The sequence below is a fragment of the Urocampus carinirostris genome, chromosome 1 (genome assembly GCF_059441175.1).
Source record: "Urocampus carinirostris isolate Australia breed hairy pipefish chromosome 1, RoL_Ucar_1.0, whole genome shotgun sequence".
Taxonomy (NCBI): Eukaryota; Metazoa; Chordata; class Actinopteri; order Syngnathiformes; family Syngnathidae; genus Urocampus; species Urocampus carinirostris.
Window position 1 is genome coordinate 50,289,559 of NC_142349.1, and position 22,593 is coordinate 50,312,151.

The 22,593-nt window shown below is 38.7% G+C and overlaps 1 protein-coding gene across 1 annotated transcript; it reads left to right on the forward strand.

The window, feature by feature from the left end:
• Positions 1 to 3,896: 3,896 nt before the first annotated feature.
• rab3db (RAB3D, member RAS oncogene family, b) lies at positions 3,897 to 21,131 on the forward strand. The gene is made up of 5 exons (XM_088343894.1): positions 3,897 to 4,197; positions 9,031 to 9,267; positions 16,979 to 17,097; positions 17,177 to 17,301; positions 19,354 to 21,131. The coding sequence occupies exons 1-5, from the start codon at positions 3,907 to 3,909 to the stop codon at positions 19,539 to 19,541; spliced, it is 960 nt and encodes a 319-aa protein (XP_088200020.1). The 5' UTR covers positions 3,897 to 3,906; the 3' UTR covers positions 19,542 to 21,131.
• Positions 21,132 to 22,593: the final 1,462 nt, after the last annotated feature.

Sequence of the window (22,593 nt, forward strand, 5' to 3'; positions counted from 1 at the left end):
TGGAGTGGAAGGGGTGACCGGACCAGAACGGAGGCAGGAGGCAGGAAGGGAGAACTCAATTGCGTGACGATCCATAAGTTTTATTTAACAAAATAAAAGTTGTCCAAAACTCAGGGACAAGACAAACAAAAACATTCTTACACTCAGAACAGAACGGTACAGAGTTCCTCCGGCACGAACTCAACAGGGCAGGGCATAACAGACGGAAAATGTTTAAAACTAAAACAGGACAAGGCATAACAGACCGGGGAATGTGTAATGAGCCAGCGCCCGCCAAACCCACAACCCAGCCTTAAGTAGCAGACCAGCAATCAGCTGATCTGCTACAGCTTGATTCTTCCTGTTTGCCCTCCGGACCCACCCTCTGCCGCCCCTTCGGATGCTGATGAGGGGGCTTCCCTCCATTCGGAGAGATCCTGAGAGGTACTGTGCTGTTACATAGTTCCCCGATTACCTGTGTTTCCCTGTGACGTGTCTTGGATTAAAAAAAAAATTTCCTGGGGGACTTCTGGAGCCGTCCCTTGAGGGGGGGTTTCTGTCATGATTACCCAAGTGGAGCCACCTGGGGTAATCATCTGACGCGCGGGAATGCGCTTCCTGATTGGTTTACGTTCCCTTTTTAAGCACGCTAAGCCGAGACCTGGTTGTCTGAGGATTACTTCTGTACCCCGTATGACTCTCCCGATTACATGTGCCTTCTTGTTTACCTGATTCTGCCTGCCTGCCTCCGATCCGACCTGCTTCCGTCCCACGCTACGATCTTCTCTTCAGTCCCGGTAAACTCGACCTGCTTCCGTCCCACGCTACGATTGGCTACGTGTCCCAAAGTTGTCTTCACGGCGTTGCTGCTGACGTTCGACGGTCATCGCGTCTCCCGCTAACCCTTACGCTTCCCCAAATAAAAGAATTGTACGAACGCTCTGGGGTCTCCTGCTCTGTTCTGGTCCTCCTGACAATAAACCTCAATAATGTCAAGCAACTCAGGATCTCACAACAAAATGTTAATTAACAATATACATGATATAACGAAACACATGTACAATATAACATGTTAAACTACATGAATAAACTTGTTTGAAAAAAAAATATGGTGTAAGATTATTTTGTATTTTGTAAGGGAAAATACGACAGTTTGTAAGGGCATGGAGCCCTGGAGGTTGTCAGGTATAAAATATTTATTATGCAGTCGCTCACAATGGCGGGTACATGTAATCAAACGGCAGGACTGTTCGAACATAACTCTCCCATATAACAAGCAAATTATTTCCACATAGCCTACATGTACAGAAATTGTGAATATTAATTACCAGTCAAACATTTTGACAACTTCTAATTTAACAGGATAAAAAAAAGCGCTCCCTGCTTCTGGCAGGTAGTTTACGGGTATGTCGTGAAGCATACTGTATGTGACCCACTCTGGGATAAAAATGATGTGCACGAAAGAAATTAACCATTTCGTACAACATTATCTTTGTTCAAGAATTAAATGTGTTGCTAGTATGCGCCACAACTATTTTTATCAGCATATCCCTTCCAGTGATACAGACCACTAGATGCTGCTGTGCTATGTAGTGCAAGGGTCTCCAGCGTGGTAGCCCCGTAAGAACTTGTGTAGAATAGAATAGAATAGAATATACCTTTATTGTCATTGTTACAAAATGGGTTAATATATTGTGACAACGAAATTGGGCATGACACTCCAGTTTTACACATTCACAGTGAGGTATGAGCCAGAAGATAAAGGAACAGAGAAGATAATGTTATAAAACAAGGGGGATAAGGCTATAGTTATAATTTACATGGTATATACACAAGAAATGTCGGCATGTGGGATGTTACATACAGTGTTGTCGTGATACCGTTGGTATCGTAAGGGTTGTGCAATATTGCATTTGGTGCAAAAGTCATCATAGTGCAAAAAAATAGTCAGCATATGCATTGGTGCAAAACATAGCCATCATAGTGCATAAAAAAGAAATGGCCAGACATTGTGCATGGTGAGCAGTAAAGATAGTCCAGTCGACATGTGCAAGAACATAGACATGAGTACCATCATATTCGTATGAGGTAGTGTTGGCAAGAGTTTTCCGTTTTTTTGTGCGGTGTCTGTTTTGAGCAGTGAACAAACATAGTGCAGTCAGCATGTGTAAGAACATAGGCATGAGTACCATTTTACATTCGTGTGAGGTAGTTTTTTGCAAGAGTTTTCAGTTTTTTGTGCGGTGTCTGTTTAGGGTGGTAATGGCTGTGGGGAAGAAACTGTCTCTGAGTCTGTTTGTTTTTGCTTTGTGTGACCTGTAGCGCTTGCCGGAAGGCAGCAGGTCGAAGAGGTGGTGGCCGGGGTGAGAAAAGTCCTTGATGATGTTTTCTGCTCTGCTGAGGTAGCGAGAGCAGGCAATGTCCTCCAGACTGGGCAGAGAGCAACCGACGATTTTCTGGGCTGTTTTGATGACCCTTTGGAGCTTTTTCCTGTCTGCTGCTGTGCACCCAACATACCACACCGTAATGCAGTATGTTAGAATGCTCTCCACTGTGGCTTTGTAAAATGACACCTGCAGCTGCTGTTTTAGATTATTTTTCCTGAGCACTCTCAGGAAGTGCAGTCGCTGCTGGGCCTTCCCCACCACCGCTCTGGTGTTTGCAGACCAGGAGAGGTCGTCGGAGATGTGCACACCCAGAAATTTGAAGGAGTGGACTCTCTCTACGCAAGATAGTAGAACTAAGTACCGGTAAGTATGAACAATTCCTCATAAATTATTTGTGAAGAAAGGACAGTCTGTGGCATAGGCGAGTTTATGTTCAGAGCTTTGGGTTGCGGCAAACTATGGCCCAAAGGCCACATGTGGCCCGTCAGTTTTTTTTCATTCGGCCCACCAAACAAGACTGGTCAAAATATAATGGCATTAAACTACCAGTAAATATAGTTCTACCAAAAAAAAATGTTTTTTGTGCTGACTTTGCCCCCATTGTCCCTTTATGTGTCTGTAACAATTATACTTCCACGGAAATATTACATATATACTACAGTATTACTCCAAAAATAAATATCCAATTTAGTGCTCGAAAACAGGGACCTAATAACTTTGTCTTCATTCTGATAAGTAAAAATACTTAAAACATAATACAAAAATACTACTACAGTAATACTATGGTACAGAAAATACTACAGAAATACTAAAAGAACAACTACAGTAATATTAACAAATACCAATGAAATACTACAAGGATAAAAGTATAGAAACACTTCAGAAATACTTGTGCAAAATGATACAAAAACTAAAAACAAAAATACTCCCACATAATTATACTACAAAAATACTTCTACAAAGGTTCCATGATGGAAATACTATAAAAATACAACAACTACAGTTATAATACAGAAATACTACAACAAAATCTATTATTGACATTGTACAAAACAAATGTTGCAAAAATACGACAAAAGTTATATAAAAATAGAACTACAGTAATACCACAACATACAGAGATACTACAAAAAGTTTTAGAACAACAGTAACTCTGTGGGTGTGGATCCCTTAATCACTAGGATCTTAGGGTCACCATTTCCTGTGGTGTGTCTTGGGCAAGTGCTGCCTGGTGAATTTTTTCCACCCGTAACACTACAATACGAAATATCGAAAGCGGTGCCAGGAATCAAATGGACTGAACCATTCAAGGGCAGTAGAGGATTTCCGTCGTTGTTTATATTTTTGTTTTGTTTGACTTCAGAAAAAAAAATCTAACAATTTTCTTCACGTTTAAGTCTATTCTGTCCATGGTTAGAGGACGGATGCTTTAATTTCTGGGGGTGCCTGGGTTGAATTTGGAGGTGTCTGAGCACCTCCCAAAACAGTGTGGTTACGCCCATTAGTCGGACTGTCTTATGTTTGAGGAGATCGTGAGCGCATGTGGCTCTCACGCGCACGCCTGGTTGCCCAACCAGCCCGCCAGGCTGCGCACGCGCTCTCACATCACACAAAACCTCATGTGGCTTACGCACGCTCCTCTGTTCCACATACAAGCAGAGCAAGCAGCTGGGATCCACGGGCGGAAGCAAACCGCCTCGTATTCTTCCATTGTTGTCCTGGACAGAGGAAGACTTTTGGAAGCTTCACTACTTTTGCCGCAACAACTGGCATCTCGCTCAAAGGTGGAGGGAAGATAGCAAGAGCAAGTTTCTTGGACTTCCGTATGAAGGTAAGCCGTTTCCTTCCTTGAGTTGTTTTCCTGCACCACCTTCCGTCCCCGCAAAGCACATTTTTGGGAGAGGCGGGGGTCTTCTTTCGCTGTACCTTTGAAGCAAAAGGTGAGCAGCTTCGCTTCGGGGGTAAAACCTTAACTGCTCCTTTGCGTTCGCTGCTCTCGATGAGAGAGGTTTGACCACAATGTGACAGCTGCCCCGGATTAACACTAAGGTGGACATTTCCTCGGAGTCAGTGGTGGAGAACCTGCTCACTTTCACTAGCAACTACAAAATATGACATTTTTAATCATTGACACTCTGCACAAATCCATTTCTACATGAAGAGTTAAATATTTTAAACCCTCGTCGTCCTAGCTACTAACGTGGTTTCTATGGGTGCTTGGAAAATGCTTGAATTCTGGGTAAAGTATTTGTAAATGCTTGAAATTGTTGTCATTTTTCTCCTAATGTTTTATTGAAGTATGTAACCTTGCTGACTCTATCATTATTCCAGCCTCTCACAAGTTAATCTTGTCGCGCGTGCGAGTATGTGAAATCTTTGGAAGCCATCGAAATAAGTTCTCCATTTTTCTTTTTTTTTTGGGTAGGTTTGGGTTGGCATTTGGACTGTATTTGAAACAGTCCGTTTTTCTTCACCATTTCTATGCTAAAGTTAACCACCACCACGTGTGTGATATTACTCTGTCCCCACTACTTCCCTTCAGCATGATTGGAACACCATCGATAAAAGTAAGATTAAAACAGAAAGGTGCAGTGAAAAATGTATAAAGGCTCTTTGAACTCAGTAGGGCATTGTTAACACATAATTGATAGAGAAAATATTTTACACTTTTTAAAGACACCTCAAATTACGCACCGCACTTGTAAATATAAAACTGATGCAGCTCCCTATTGGCTTCTCTTTGCTACCACCTTTCTTCTTCCCTCATGATTGTCAGCAGCTGGCATTAGTTTGTATGGCACTGTCCTATGAAGCGTCATCACCCCCTATGGGTTGCGCCCAAGACAGGTACATGCTACATACTAACAAGGCACTATGAAATGTGTATTAGTGCAAGGTTTACATATTTGTTATGGATCATGCAAAATATATAGGTAGCGTTTCCCAGTGGGGGAGAAATTTGTCTAAAAAATATTTAAACACATATTATTCAGATCTACAAATATGTTCACAACACACAAAAAATCCAAAAGTCATATGTCCAGGGAAATGCAGCCGCAAGATTTAAAATCGCATAGGTAAATTGTTACGTCATGGCGTTATTTTTCCAGTAACTGGGTTATGTAACAATCTTATTTTTTCTGCCGTTTCTGTTACTAAAGTATTTTTCCGCTCTTCTCCGAGTTGTTTACGTTACGTCCTTTCGGATCATGTCGCCATTCAAATTAGAGACTGCCATGTAGTTGGATAGCAATTACAAATATAGTATTTACTAATGGTCCGAAATAAAAAAACATGGACAAAACGGCTCTATGAACTAGCCCTTACAAGGGAACCAAGGGAGCCACTACCCACCAATCAACAGCTGGTTGCCTCCAAGACGCCTTTATTCACTTGTGATTGGTTGAAATGCATTTTTGGGGGGATTGCGTGTTGTTGACTTTAAATTTGTTGACCATAAGGAAAAAGATACAATTGTTTTTTGTTTTTTTTGTAGATTTATCAATATTTTCATTTTTATTTTCTGTGTTTTTCAGTGTTAATGTGTTTGTATAAAAATGTAAAGGTTTTTCTTTTCTCTTTTCATTTTGGAGTATTTTTTTCATTTGCTTCCATTTTGGTTGTTTTTTTTTCTTTATCCACCCCTATTTGTAAGCCAATTTGCGCAGAATGTTATAGAATAATTGGTGGTGTCATTAATTTTAGCAGATCTTCCTTTTGAAGAATTAACAGCCTCAAGTCTAAATGCTTCCAATTAGGGTCCGTATTCTTGTTGAAGACATTTTTGACCAGTCTTTTCAAACAATATACATGCATGGGGAAAACATGAAAACTACACAAGGAGGCCAAAAGTTACAATTGAACCCAGCCAAAAAGTTCTACCCGGCCATCCATCGTGACACACTAAATTGACTTTCTGTATTTTGTAACAGAAAATGTAAAATGCATTGAACGGGCATAACGTCCCCTGGGGCAAATATGTTTAAGTGTAGGTAAACAGAAAAACATTAGAAGGTCGGCGCTTGGGTTAATGCGTTCTTCTAAACATTTCTGTTTAGTGTGAGTTTGCGTTACGTCACATTTTATTGTTTATTGTATTAAATACTCATATTTCCCACTGATGGTATTGTTAATGGTGCTTTTTCTTTTTGTTGCTGTCCTTGGTGTGTCAGTTTTAATTATTTACCGTGTTTAAAATGACACTAAGTATTAAAAGTAAATACTCCGTAACTGGTATTGTTTTTGCACTTGTTGTTTTACACCATACGACTTTAGACAGCATGTTATTCTGACAGTTGCCAACTCCAATAATAAGTATTTTTCTAAATGTGCAAAAGACAACAGATATGTATTTGCCTGCAGGCTATTTGAGGCATACACAGTAAACATGAAGAACATGTGACTGAGTTTACAGCTTAACTCCGGCTTATGATGAGCTAATGGGAAGGAAAATGGGAAAAGTTACTTTTAAAGTAGGTGGATCAATGTTATCCCCTTCCGCATCATGGGACTTGGGGAATGTCTTAAGAAATGACCAAAACTCGGACTGGAAAATCGATTCATTACTTTATCAAACTGTTTGCAGGTTGTGCATTTATGGTCTATGTATGCTCTAACATCCATTTCAACATCACTTGGTGTAAAGCTCCGCAAGGCTTTATTGTCAGAGTGGTTTTAATGATGATAATAAATCCAACAGCATTATGTGTGAGCCCCATCTACAAAAAAGCAGTGTTCTATGCACAATAGACTATGGTGCTTAGGAAGATGTACTTGTAATAGTACGCATGTTTTGAGTTTCACACATTAAGGCCCCACTGCAAACTAAAACTACCACACTAAATATAGCGTATGCGTGCATTGATATTATGGTCAGAGACTCAACTGTAGTAAAGGATTTATCAGCAATTAGACAGGCAGATTCTTAAATGTGCCAAGGATTGCTGATTTAGTCTGAACTGGATTCCATTCTAAATGAAGATACACGTCATCACATACAGAAGTTAATCTGCAGTACATCTATCCATTCACAAGATTACAACACTTTGCATTTTCTTAGTCCAATAGTCATTATTTTTGTTGCAAGTTCATATGGAAATTACTGATAAAACTATTTTTTGGATGACAATGTATACAAAAAGGATGTCAAGCAATTTGTGTGACAATCTTCTTTCTGAAGGATGATCCTTGCAACTCTTTGAGTAAAATTTACAAGTAATATGTATTGCGATATGAACACAGAAAACTGCTATCTGATGATCTCAATGTGTAGGGAACGTATTTTTCTTAGTGTCCGACTGCAACCTACCCCAAACTAAAGGGGAAAATTATTGGGTGTTTGCACAAAAACGTTTTACTAAAAATTGAGTTACTGTGATCAGAAGTTTCATAAATGTCTGTTCAATTTGACTCTAAAGTAGCACCAAGGCCAATTTATCATGTCAGAATATTGACTCGCTGTGTTTTACAGAGCCTCTCTTATAAATGAGTCTCCTGCATGTGTACATACTGCTTTAGGCAGATCCAGTTCCTTATATCCGAGTGATAGACACCACTCTGCACTCCACGGCCAGTTAAAAGCTCGACTAACTGTCTGCTTTTGAACATTAATGTGTATTGCTGGAAGCTGAGTCCATGTCTCATCTCCAGGGCAACGAGTCTCATCAGGGAGACCAGGCAGGGCTGAGCCACAATGATTGATCAGCATTGTTTGCCTTGGGGATGGAAGCTCTGATAAGCAGTTCAGATTCTCTGCTTCCTAAAACAGCACACACACAATGGGGCCTGCTGACAGACAAATTGTCTAAACTTCTTGTAATATGAGAGCAAGACTGTTATCTTAATTTCACAATTATCAGCAGCCTCATAATGCTGCAGCCAAATCCTATACAGTTCAATGCTTCTTCAATTTATTAAGTTATTTATTAAGTTATTGCTTGAAAGCAAGCCCACTATTTAAATGGCTTTGGCAATTCATTGAAAACAAAAGGGGAAAAAAACAAATAAAATGAAACAATGATATTACAGCAACACTTTTTACGGATCCGTGAAGATTTAATCATGGTCTTTAAATATACTGTTTTCATTGGGAAAACATTTAGAATGTTTTAGTTGTGTTTGCTATCCTACAGAGACCATATAATTTTCCATTATCAAACATTTTTGTAAAAGCACCAGGGAGCACCAAAGAGCCGCATGCGGAAATCAGATTCCATCTAGCAGTTCACTATAAACACAGTCAGAGTGAATTGTCGGAGTGAATCTAATGTGTTAGCATAATTACTGGTCAACAAATCTAGTGACAAGCTAACCAGTAAGTGATTTCAGCATGCTGTTGACTGTAAGCAAACCACTGTTTTGAATGGCCTGACTCAATGGAAACCTAATGTTTTAATAAGTGTTGCACGGATAGACCCCTGGGGGACTCCGCATGTCAGTTTTTTAAGTAAAGTTGGATTTCATAACTAGATTTTGGCAAATGGGTAGTAAAAATCAGTTTTTCTGTCAGCAGTCACCATCATGATAACACGGATCATAATTAAATGTCAAATCATTAGTAAATGCCAACTTAATGGGAGCTGATCCCAAGTCATTTTTATAAACGTCATCAATACTAAGTCACAACATTTTAAACATTGATATTTTGTCTGTTATCCCTCCCTAGATGGCGTCAAATGACTCACGCCTCCAACAGCAACCCTCCCAAAAGGATGCGGCAGACCAAAACTTTGACTACATGTTCAAGCTGCTGATTATCGGCAACAGCAGCGTGGGGAAAACCTCTTTCCTGTTCCGCTACGCAGACGACTCCTTCACCTCAGCCTTCGTGAGCACCGTCGGCATTGACTTCAAAGTCAAGACCGTCTTCCGCAACGACAAAAGGATTAAACTGCAGATCTGGGTGAGCGTTTTTGCGTCCTTGTAAAATGCAAATAAAACACACAAACTGGTTTGCTATTCTGAACTCGTACTCTTAGCTACTCTTGGGCCCAAAAAGGTGTTGCTGTCAAATAATTCGCTGGAGTAATCCTAAATTTAATGAAAATCAATTGAAGCTTGATTACCATATTTTCTGCACTATAGAGCACACTGGATTATGGGGGCACCCCCTTAAAAATAGCCATTGTGATACTTTTTTCATGTGAGTCGCATGGAATGAAAACTACTGTAAGGGCTAGCGTTGCACAAAACCTATTAAAGTGCCGTATTAGCTCATTGATCAGTCAGAATAAACCAATGATCACAATTGCATAGAATGCAAGATACAACAGAAATCGAACACATATCGTAGCGTGTAGTGTGTCGGATCCACTCGTAGGAATACTGATGACACATGAAAAGGCATTTGGTATTTTGTCATGATCACACTGTTATTCACAGTAATAAATTGTTGATGTGATTATTGGGCCGGGCCATGAGAATATTGACAGACATTAAAACGTTCCGTGGTACAGCTGACTCAAAAAGTCTTCACGGAGGCATGAGTTTCTCAACTGAATGGCAAGAAAATCATCGTGGAAAGTATTATGACAGTTCTGAAGTAAAAGAACGGAATTGTGGAAAGTTATTTTGTCGTCCTGAAAGTTATAAATGAATGCATGGCTATACATATTTAAAACGTTTGTCACTTACTGTGTTTGGTTTGAGATGAGAAAAAGTGAAACTACTTTCCTTCTACTCGAACATATCTGGTAACGTCACTGAAGGTAATGTGATAATGAGACCTATTATCTTTTCATTTGTCGTCTGTTTTTACTTGTCTAGAGGAAAGGATCCAGCACTCTGCCCATTGCGATCCGTGTTCAATTCTCTTTGCATTCAATGTATTGAAGTTCTGAACAACCGTCCATGTCCCTAGCAGCCTGGTGGTTAGGATTCGGTGCTCTTACCATTACTATCTATCAGTCCATCCATTATCTACACCGCTTATCCTCAGCAAGATCGCGGGGGTGCTGGAGCCCATCCCAGCTATCTGGCAGAGGGCAGCAGACATCCTGAACCGGTTGCCAGCCAGTCGTAGGGCTCACAGGGATAGACAACTCCCTCGTTTAATCACCCAATTAACCTTGCATGCATATTTTTGGAATGTGGGAGGAAACCGGAGTGCTCGGAGGAAGCCCACGCAAGCACGGGGAGAACATGCAAACTCCACACAGGAGAGCTGGTAGCTGGATTTGATCCCATGACCTCAGAACCTTGCCACGGACACGCTAGCCACTCAGCCGCTGTGCCTCCGTCATTAATATCCATTTGGATCGAAAATGTATTCGCTGATCTAGTTTATTTCAGATGGGCCCTTAATTGTTAGCAACAAGGATATGCCTTGTGGAAGGTTAAAAAAATCAAATTCATGGTAATAACATTGTAATAACACTGTTATTACACTTTATAAAAAAAATTATTCTATTTGAATTGGCCCATCGCATGAAGCATGAAGCATTTAACATTTAGCCGTTAGCATCACTTTTGAGAAGCAGTTAGCATTGACCAATCAGTGTTTACAGCTAACATGAGAAAGCATAGCATCAGCCAATCCCAGCAAATATTTGGGCTGGCAATGCCAGCCCAACTCATCGCCAACAGTGTTTACAGCTAGCTTGCGCTAATACTTGGGCTGGCGGCGCACATAGCTGTTATCATCCACTCGCTAGCATCCGCTCATTAGCATTCACCATTTACCCATGGTTGAAGTTAATGTGGGTCAGGGCCCCCTCAAGCCACCTCTGGAAACTCCCTGGTTACCATGGCTACCCATTGAAATGAATGGGCCCATGTATTCCGCTTGGGGAAATCTCAAAACCCATTCATGTCTATGGGGGGAAAAAATCGTCTTTGTAGGGATCCTGTGTTGTCATGGTAATTGTTATCGCTTACCCAGGTCATAGCACACGATTCCCGTTTGGGCCAGAATTTTTGGCTTATGAATCGTTGAGGTACTCCATAAGGTCTGGGAGAAGAAGCAAGCCAAACTTTTACGGAAGAAGATGGAATAATAACATTTTGGAGGAGATTAATAGTTGTGTGGCCTTGCCACACACATCACATTAACACTGTGCTTATAGCTCAGTTGGTGATGTGTGTTGTAAGTGGCAGGCCATCACAACTAACAATTTAAACACATTGAATGGTAATGTCAGGTCCTGTTCATTTGTATAGCTCTTGCATCGTATTGATTTCAGGAGTTGTTCACAACCCTTTTAATTTACATTGTTAATACTAATCAAACAGATGATTCACGTGAACTAATAATGTAGAAGCCATTGCAATGATGTGTCCACACCAAAACACACACCCACTTCCTTGTACCACGAGTGTTTGTGAACTAATGTGATGCGTGAAAAAACATTTCCCAAAATGGCTTCATAATTTGTTTGGTTTCTCAGAATGTGGCCTTTCTCGTCCGCCCGGTCCTGTTTCGTCTTAAATGGCACACAGACCAGTATTTCCTAAGTTCAGGAAGCAGAGGAAGTTTCCTACAGTATCAGCATGTGGTGATGACAACAAAGTTATGCTGTATTACATTAGCATATATTTATGCTCTTATTTTTGGCCTACACATTTATTGTTAATTATGAGGTATCTGAACATCCAATTCATGTTGGTTCCACATTGATCTAAAGAATATTTATCTTTTTTTTTAGGGGGGGTTGTTTGTTATTTTTGCTGTTGCTGATCCCTCCTTGCCAGCTACCAGTCTCCCTTGAGTGCATCATGAGTACAGGCGTGACTGATAATGCAACACATGGCCCCTCCACCGGAGATTCGTGTATTGTACAAACACATGCACACGTTGTGCACACAATGTTTTTATCCCCTTTCTTTGGCATGCAGATGTGCGTTGTGATCTCTGTGCAAATATACACCTTTCACACACAAAGTATAAACTGCAAATATATCGCTAAGGGACTCAAAAAAGTATAATTTGGCTTCATGTGGACAAAATGCTTTCAATGCCTAATTACAACAAAACTTTGAAATTAGCTATCGGTTAGGCGAAATAATACCATACTGTGCAATCGACTTATGCATTATCAAATGTGGCTCCTAACCTAACAAACACAAAGCAGTATTTGGAGGGTTGGAGCTGTGTTCCCAAACTTTCTGCAATAGTTGAATTTCTGCAAGTCTTAGTATATCTTATCATTATTTTCTTTTCAATGCTGACAGAAATAAGTAATTACAAATCCCCAAACACTTCTGAACTGAAATTAAGCAATTGTATAATGTATAAGAAAACAGAGCTGCTGTCTCAGCTTTAAAATGTTAAGTCTGAAAGCACCCACTGTAACAAAACTGGTTATTTAAATGACTTAAATGAAAATAGTGATTCTGCTCTGAGTGAACCATGCTTTTTTTTTTTTTTTTTACTCACAACCGCCTCTGTCAAGTTTGAGCCACATCGGCAACAATCCACAAGCAACTGTGCTGTGAACTGTCGTAAAGTAGTTGAAGGGCACAGATGCCAGGACCATTTGTATTCATATGGGCTTTGGCTGCTAATACATATCCATTCATCGATCCATTATCTGCTCCGCTTATCCTTATTAGGGTTGCGGGGGTGCTGGATCCCTTCCCAGCTATCTTCAGGCAGCGGGTAGGGGACCCCCTGAACTGGTCGGCAGCCAGTCGCAGTGCACACAGAGACAGACAACTCACTCGCTCATTCACACTTAAGGACAATTTGGACCGGCTCTTTAACCTGACATGCATATGTTTGGAATGTGAGAGGAAACCGGAGTGCCCAGAAGAAACCCTCGCAAGCACGGGGAGAACATGCAAACTCCGCAGAGGAAGACTGGTAGCTGGATTTGAACCCATGAACTCAGAACAGTGCCGCTAACCACTCATCTGCCGTGCTGCACTGCTAATACATAATGCAGACAAATCTTCAACATCAACACTTCAAAGTTAGCAGTGCCCCTCAAAACAAAATTTAAGTGTGTACATTGTGAGTGCCTGAAAACATAACATTTACAAACCGATGCTTTTCTGATCTTTTCATAAAAGTTTGGAAACCAATCCTACTCAATCAAAGATGTTCATTGCTTTTTGTAGTAATTTGGCATAATACAGTGTCTGTGCTAAATTGCTTGGGATTTTTCTAATTTTACAAATTAAAATGTTAACACTCTGATCAGTTTCTTTGCGCATGCATTCGGATGTGTCATTGTGAGTTTAGTCGTGTGTGTGTGTGTGCAGGGATTATCTTCCGTATGGAGCTTTTGTTTGGGTATTCCATAAAAACATAAGTGACTCATGTCATTAGATAGTCCTGCTGACGTCAACAGTCTCTGAGGGTCATTTTACTGCAGTTGCTTGACTTCACACATTACATATTCAAAAAAACAGTTTTGTATAACTTTTTGGGTGAAATCTGGTTTAGTGGTTTGTTTGGACACTGCATTATAACCACAGCTATCATAAACCATCATCTGTCTATAGCCATGAGCCCAAAGGTACTATGCTGAATCGGAAACTTTAAAATGCCTCTTCCTTTACCCTCTATTCTCTGGGCCTAACTCATTCAAAATCAGAAGAAAACATACAAGATCAATACATTTAAAATTCAACAATTATTTGAAAAAGTTGCCGTAAGATTCAATATTAACGACACTCTTGATATATTTTTTTCCCGAGCATATTTGCCAAGAAGTACATTAGGAAAGTTTTTTAGGTCAAAATCTTTATCAATCCATAAATGGATTCCTCTTTGATTGATTCAATGGCTATTAAAGGTTGTGCAAGCTCTCAGTATTAAATTTGTGAATTCCCTTTGGATGATGAGTGTCGTATCTGTAAAAAAACAACTGCTGAATATTTTTGAGGTCTTTTACACTAACCGCTTATGGTAATCCCTTGCTATTAGGTGGTTTACTTTTCATTGTTTTGTGGATTTGCCTAGGCATTGTGTACTGCATTCTGCTTGTTATTGTTTTGACTGTAAAGTAGTTATTTGTTACAAAATAAATTAATTAATTTTAATTAGTTTTGATTAAATGCGCCTTGCACTGTATACAAAAAATGTATGACAAAAGACTGTTTTTTGGGAGGCGGGGGGTTGCACCTTTTCATCTGGTGTGCCCTTATAGTGCAGAAAATACGGTAAACCATGTTATAGCAAGGGATTACTCCATTACCCATTTTGGTGTAAGACTGAAAAAAGGTCTTCCCCTCCACCATTACAAAGGGAAGGATTTTGGATGAGCGACCTTTAGTCGTCACTGTAATTGGACATTCATAACCCTGACTGCCCCCAGGGTTACCCAGACAACACTCTGCTCTTTCCTGTGTTGTGAAACGTCAGACAAATAAGCATGCACGAACACACGTGCACACGACCCTGATGTAAATGAAAAATGTTACTAAGTAACCAACTCCCGCCACGGTCTCACTCCTTTGTCTTTATTTCCCATGTGCAAACACCAAACATTTACAACTGTACTATTGCTATCCATCTACTATCTACCCTGGTCATATCCCTCGAGAGGGGTGACCGACAGCAAGACAAACACATACTCAAAAACAAAGAAAATTAAAAAAGGGAAAAACAAAAAACACACACAAAGATTTTTGGACCATGGCCAACCCAAATGCCCAAACGCCTAAACAAATTAAGCACCTTGGCACCTAAGTTGGTTATGCTTTCGTCCCTCCAGATGAAACAGGACACAAGAAAGCCATGTCACTCGGGTCAGGGTGACACAACACACTCTTCTGTTCAACAGCTGGGCCCGACAGCTTTCACTGGTTTACCCCTGCCGCATCATATAGGTGCCCTGCCCATCCCTTAGAACGCGTCCAAACATCCCACTATCCTTTCACAACACCAACTACTAGATTTAGACCTCGTTCCTGCAGAGCACTCACAACACCATCCATCCACGTCAATCGCGGCCTTCCATTTACTTCTGCTCTGTAGATCCTCTTCAACATTCGCTCCTCATCCATCCTCTCCATGTGTCCAAACCAACCGAGTACTCTCTTATCCACACGGTTGCTCAATTCCACTACTACTCCAGTTCTGTGTTTCAGAACTGGAGTAATATCAGCTTAATATTACATATACTTCCTCTACACCTTAATCAAGAAGAGCATTTAATGGTCAAGTTATTAGTATCAGTTTGTTTTATTAAAAAGAACTGCAACCGTGCAGGATTTACCTTTTGAGGAGCAATGCACAGTTGAGGTAACAGGTCATAAAGTCCGACTCAAATTTTCATTAAAAAAGTGCAAAATTAAACAAAGTACATAAATGAGTTGCTTGGATGAGAAAAAAAATACTCACCAATTTCAACAAGCACACTTACAGTAGATACAGCAGCAGAGCGGGTACATGTCTCTGCTTTGTTTTGAGTTTTAAGATTTGCAGCTTGGCTATCGGATTTACTTGAAGATTACACATAAGTCATGACATACAAACAAGACAGTGTAAAATGATGCCTGTTACATGGTACATTAGTACTGAAATGTTGCTGTTCAATACGGCTGACAAACCAGCCTTCAGAGACATGCTGTACGACCCACCATGCAAAAAATGTATCTCGCAATCCCGAAATTGTATGACAATGCTAAGGATCATGTTATCAAGCTAGTTAAGCAAGGCAGATTTATTCTCACTTACCACAAACATGTGATTAAGCTCAAATACGACCCCGTATATAAGTATAACACTTCACTACCTCACAGCTAACTTGGAGCTTCAATCCAGGTGTTTGGAGACAAAATATGTTCCGGAGAACCACAATGCAGGAATCCTGCACTGTTGCAGTTGTTTTAATAAAAAAAAAAAAAACGCATGTTAAAGTAATGATTTCTTGACCATTAAATTGCTCTTCTGTACAGTATCTGTAATATTACGATCATACTGTCATAGTAGCATATAATGCGGAGGGAAACCCTGACAATGTATTTGTCAAGTCAAGTCAAATTTACTTATATAGCCCTTAATCACAAAAATGTCTCAAAGGACTGCACAGGATTACAATAACACAATTACCTGATCTTAAACCAATCCTAATTATTTGTATGACAATTAATTGTCTCCAGAAATTGCTTAAATATGTAATATGTAAAATTCAGCATCCTAGGCTATAAGAGTCATAGCTTCTTTAAAAAGCTTTATTTTGAACAGGTATTTAATCTTCAAACATCTCGAATAAAACCTCAAAATAGTCTAAGCCTTCCTATTGTGCATGGTCAACGAATGCTCCATTAATACATTCCAGATTACTTTGAAATGAATACTTTGTTTACTACTGCTTCTCTGTTTTTAGCATGTTTCTTCTTGTAACAAAACTTATTTTTGTAAAATTGAAAGAAGTCACGTGTCTTTTCAAAAAAACGTATACCTTTTCAGGTGTGTTTACAATAAGCTGAGACTTCTGTACCTAGCTCAATACCTGAAATCACCACAAAGTTATTTCTAATGTGGAAGAAAAAATACAAACACAATATTGTGAACTATAGTGCCTTTTTATGGTGAAAACACCCTACTATTAAACATGAATAATATTCAAATATTAAATGATTAGCTTGACTAGCAAAGAAAGCTTACATTTGAACACTAACTCCGGATAATTTTAAATATTTATTGTTTGTGTGTTTAAATGCAGGACACAGCAGGACAGGAGCGTTATCGAACCATCACCACAGCCTACTACAGAGGCGCCATGGGCTTCTTGCTCATGTATGACATCTCCAACCAGGAGTCTTTCAATGCAGTTCAGGATTGGTACGTATTGTATAAAATATTGCGTATCAGCATCTGATCGAATTGGTTTGTCTTTGTAATCGCTTGTTGGCTTCCAAAGGGCTACGCAGATTAAAACCTACTCGTGGGACAACGCTCAGGTTATCCTCATTGGTAACAAATGTGACCTCGAGGATGACCGGCTGATACCGACGGAAGACGGCCAACGTCTGGCAGAGGATCTAGGTGCGTCAAATTTCTAAGTTGGATATCCATGCCATCAATCCTCTCACGAAGCCAAGATAAGGGTTTGAGACAGCGTATGTTTGGCTGAATTTAGCCTCTAGTCGGTTGTATGAAAGCAGGTTAAATTTAGCTTGGCTCAGTTATTATGGTGATTTATTCTCTCCAGCTAGCCTGCTCAAGACTAGAGTAACAACCAGGCTAAGATTATCCCCAGAGATACATATAGCACTTCTACTGTCTGTCAGCTTAAAACATAATAGGTTTCTTAGAATTTCCATGGACTTTATTTATACCTAACATTATTTCATTTATCCTGCAATCAATTTTACATATAAGCTATGTTGTTATTTAGCAAAAGGAACTGCACGAATTTTGAAACTTTTTACTCTATGCTGCCATCTCTTGGCTTAAAGTCATGATTCCGGCTCTTATTCTGCTCGTTCACAATGCTCGTGCAAGTACGAGCTTTTTTCAGAGGCGCTAGGGAAACATTTTTTGTTTATCTTTCTTGGGTTTGATTGCAATTGTTTGCAAGGTTTCCCCCCCCCTTTTTCGTTATGACGGTGCTCTCTTGAGTTTTTTTTCCCTTTTTATTTTTTTACATCTTCATAAAACTCCATAAGAAGCTGTTGCTTAGCGGCCATAAAAAACGATGGGGAACACATTTCCATTTTCAGATTCGTGATTGAGATTGGGGTTTATTCTAAAATTCAGCTGGCCTGACATAGCCGCTTCATTTCATCCTGGCTCGGCAAAGGTGCAACAGGTAACGCCAAAATATGCCGACCAGACTAGATTAAGCTGCACTTTTTCAGTTCGCCTGGGTATCTTTATTCCACTTTCGGGCAAAACCCTCTAGGGCAGGGGTGGACAATTATTTGGAGTTGTGGGGCTGCTCGGATTAAAAAATTTGGGCAAGTGGCCGATCCTGGAGACCCATCCAATTTTTTCATTTATAAATACACATGCATGCAAGCATCTACATAGTATATTTCTTCATATTTGTTTTTAAGTCAATTAGTTTCATCGCATTGTTTTTGAAACACTTACTCTTAAAGAAAAATAATATAAAAAAAAAGTATGAGGTTCCTGTTTTAAGCACTTTATTTGATATCTAGTTTTGTGATATTATTGTAGTTATATTTTTTAGGAACTTTGGCATTTATGCAATATTTTTGGAGTAGTAGTCTGTTGTAGTATTATTGTAGTGTTTCTACTGTAGTATTTTGTAATATTTGCATAGTAGAATTGTATGTTGAATATCTGTGGTATTTTTTATGTGATATTTTTGGAGTAGTATTTTTGTATAATACTACTACTACATAATTATATTTTAGAGGTATTTTTGTATTATTTATATAGAACTATTTATCATGTATCTACATAGGAGTATTCTGGTTTTTATGGAATTTTCTGCATTTTTATGTAGTATTTTTAAAGAATTTCCATAGTAGGATGTTCATAGTATATACGTAGTATTTTTGTTGTGATATTTTTGTATTACTGTTTTTGGATTATAGTATTACTGTACTGGTATTTTTGTCATATTTCAGCCATCTATGATTGTTGCTTACATCTATCTATAAGTATCTATGAATTATTACCACAACAATATTTTACATTATTGTTGTAGTATTTTCTCAATATTTCTGTAGTCGTATTTTTGTAATCGTATTCTTGTATTGTAGTATTTCTGCAGTAGTATTTTTGTAGTATTTCAATAGATTTTCTTTCTTTTCAGAATGAAAGTAAAATAGTCCCTGTTTATATGCTCTCAATGTAATAGTTAGTTTTGAAATAATTTTGTAGTATTTTTGTAGTAGTATATTAGTTGTAGACACATAAAGGGACAATTGGGACAAAGTTGGCGCAAAAAAATGATTTTTATTGGTAGTACTTTATTTAGTCATGTATATAATATATATAGTCATTTAAACATTTTCTTATGGCGGGCTGTGTGAAAAAGCCTGGGGTGCTGCATGTGGCCCTCAGGCCGTTGTTTTCCCACAACTGCATTGGTTTTTCATCCATGCTCCCATTACTCTTCGCCAGGTTTCCAGTTCTTCGAGGCTAGCGCGAAGGACAACATCAACGTCAAGCAAGTGTTTGAGCGCCTGGTGGACGTCATCTGTGACAACATGAACAAGAGCATTGATGGAGACATAAGCTTGATGTCTAACCACAGGAACCCTTCTCACAGAGACTCGGCTTCTGACAGCCAAGGAAATTGTGCTTGCTAATTTGTATATGCAATTTCCGACAAACACACACAGTTGTGATAATCTACTTGTGCCTCAACTCTGGGATTCGCTGCTCCTCTTTCTCTGCACACTGTAGCTATGCTTGAAACACTAGGGAGGAAGTTTCTCTTTCTTCCTAGAAGAGACCTCACACCTCATTTGCTGTTCAAACTCAACTCCATTGATATAGTTTTGTGCTGATTTTTGTATTGAAAAACAGCATAGAGAGTCAAGACGAATTTAAGTTTAAAGGCTCTTAATTTATGAAAACACTTTTAAATCATACTTGTTTTTCACCTTTTGGCAGCGCTTTCTTATTATTTTGTATTGCATTTAGGGAGCTGTGGCCTTATTGGATTTTTAAAGATATTTTTCTCGTCTAAGCATATAAAGAAACAAGAGTCATTGAAACACAATGTGATACGGTGCAGTAACTGATAATTTCTTTAATCTATGACTATTTTAAACCAACTTTAAGAGGAGCGTGGCAAAGACTTGAGATGCTTCACACAATACACAATCCGTGCCAAATTATCTGCCACCAGAAGGATTTTCCATTCTTAATATTTCACTTGCTTTTTTTTACAGTGCATATTATACGCGTCCTCTTTTTGGCTGTAGTTAAAGTACTCTTTCTGTACATCTCTAAATTATTCTTTAACTTTTCTATGCGGGGGAGGTTTGTTGAACATCTGATTGCAAAAAATAAAATCTTCTGTAATGCCAGCCATTTTCCAATTATGCTGTTTCTAACTACAAGACAACACTTGAATACATTTTCACCTTAACTCCTGCACCAATTTATGAAAAACTCAACACAGAGTCTCTCATTTTTATGGAGGCTTCTTTTGTATTTGATGCGGTTGTTCCTAATATAAAGTTGATGCATTTGCGTAGGTTCACGTATATAAACATACTCGAGTTTAAAAAAAAAATCCAGTTAGTCGCTTGTACCAAAGACGAAATGCTGTCATCGGTTGTACCCTGTACACCTCTAACTGATTCTCAATTGAACTGAGATTCTTTTTGTGTTGTTTTTAGAGTTTAATAATGTCCTACCTAAAGCTTTTGTTTCTGGAGATACTTTCTGCTTACATCTCAGGAGAATTTTTTAGCCCTGATAGGAAAGTCGTTAAGCACTTGAAACTCTGACTTACCCGCTAGCTGATGCATTATAAATCAAGTGATAAATCCTTCGCTGTGTGGTTCAAGATGTGTACCGATTAGCTATCGGAAAAAGGAAATGTGGGTGCTATTATTGCAGATTGATAGCAAGACTTTGTTCACCCATGAAATGCACACCGCAGAATCTGCAAACTGTAAAAGCACTTGTGTTGGGTTCTCCCTGGTCCGATTGTGTTGCTGAAAAATAGCTTTAACATGCATTAGGTTGCTGATGCTATCGCCACACAGTTGGTTTGGCCTCAGGTGGCTAACACTACGTTTGTATTGCTTGTGTGTTGAACTTAACTTTTTGTCTTTTTCCTTATCTGTTATTGACTATCTGCTTTGGGGCTTTCAAAGTCACAACAAGGATTATGCTCGTATCTTCCCTAACTTTGTATTAATAAACTACAGCAGCTTATGCAACCCGCTTTGCTCTTGGCATTGTTTGTATGCAGTTCAAGTAAAAAGATCATATGTGAAAATTTCCTTTTACCATAAAACCAGGTGGTCACAGGTTTTTTGATGAGGAGGTACATATCAAACTGCATCGGTCTGAGTTTTGTAGATAATTTTCCAGTTGAGTGATGATCAGCCACAAGGAAGTTTTGGTATTAATAGAGTGTAATAGGTTCATAATTTAGAACCCTGTGACACTCAAATTATGGATTTTGAACTTTAAAGCAAAACTGGAAGGAACCCAAACCTCAGAAAAAAAAAAATTCTATCCTGTTGTAGAAGCCCACCCTTGATCTCTTTCTTCACATGAAATCTCTAAGGGATACAGAAGCAGATAGGCTCTAAAGGTTGTGTCACTCAAGAACAGCAACATGATTGGCCGGTAGTGATAATGATGTAAAGAGTGCATAAAAGTAAAAACAACGAACAACAGTGTCAAAATAGTGAACTGGCAACCTATGTAATCTCCTTTACAAAAGTCCAATATTAAAAAGGAATAGACTCATCAGTGTTATACTTGTATGGCTCGTTCAGTTAATTTGCAGTTAAAACAAAGAATGTCAGCGTCATCAGTACAGTATGTAAGCAGTAACAATTATTCGGATGTGCATATTAAAGATATCAATTTGAAACAATAACAGTTGTTAAATTAACCTAATTGTGTTTTACAAACAAATGGAAAACCTTCTTTACTAGTCATAGGAGTGTATGGTAGCAAGTATAGATAATGGTGCTGATACCTGTTTGATGTAACAATAACAGTACCAGCAGTAAAAGCCAATACAAGTATCAGCTGCACATAAGTGGAACAAGAAACTAAACATACTGTACTGAAGTATCAGAAAATTGTCAATAATTCACTGTAATATCAAGCGATAACAATGTTAGGATTGATGTATATTTCTAAAAAAAAGAATAAAGAGTACAATCAGTTTCTGGTATCAGTCTGTAGTAGTATTATGGATCTGATATTGACAGTAAACATCATTAAAAGAAAAATCTAGGATTTAATTCCATGAACCCTCAGGGTAGATTGGGCAAACAGCATGCCTATGTTTTTTCGCTTTTGGTTACATTAATTTTAGATAAGTAAAGTATGACCTTCAAAATTGGGGGTGTTGATTATTTAATTTTAATATATTCAATGTAAATAACAGAAACTACTGCAAGAATGACATTTTGCAGTGCAGTAGGTATATTGAAATAAAAATATGAGTCTATAGGTTTTTTTAAGGGGAAAAAAAGACATTGTTCGATATAAATAACGACTCCAAAAATTAAAATGTGTTTTTTTTTCCTTTAAGAATTTTTTTTTTTACTTAATCCCTTTCACTTAATTGGGACATTTAGCTGACTGAATATCCCTCCTATACCTTCATGTAGTTCAAAGTTGATATCATACAACAGAATAATCCCTCTTTTAAATAAG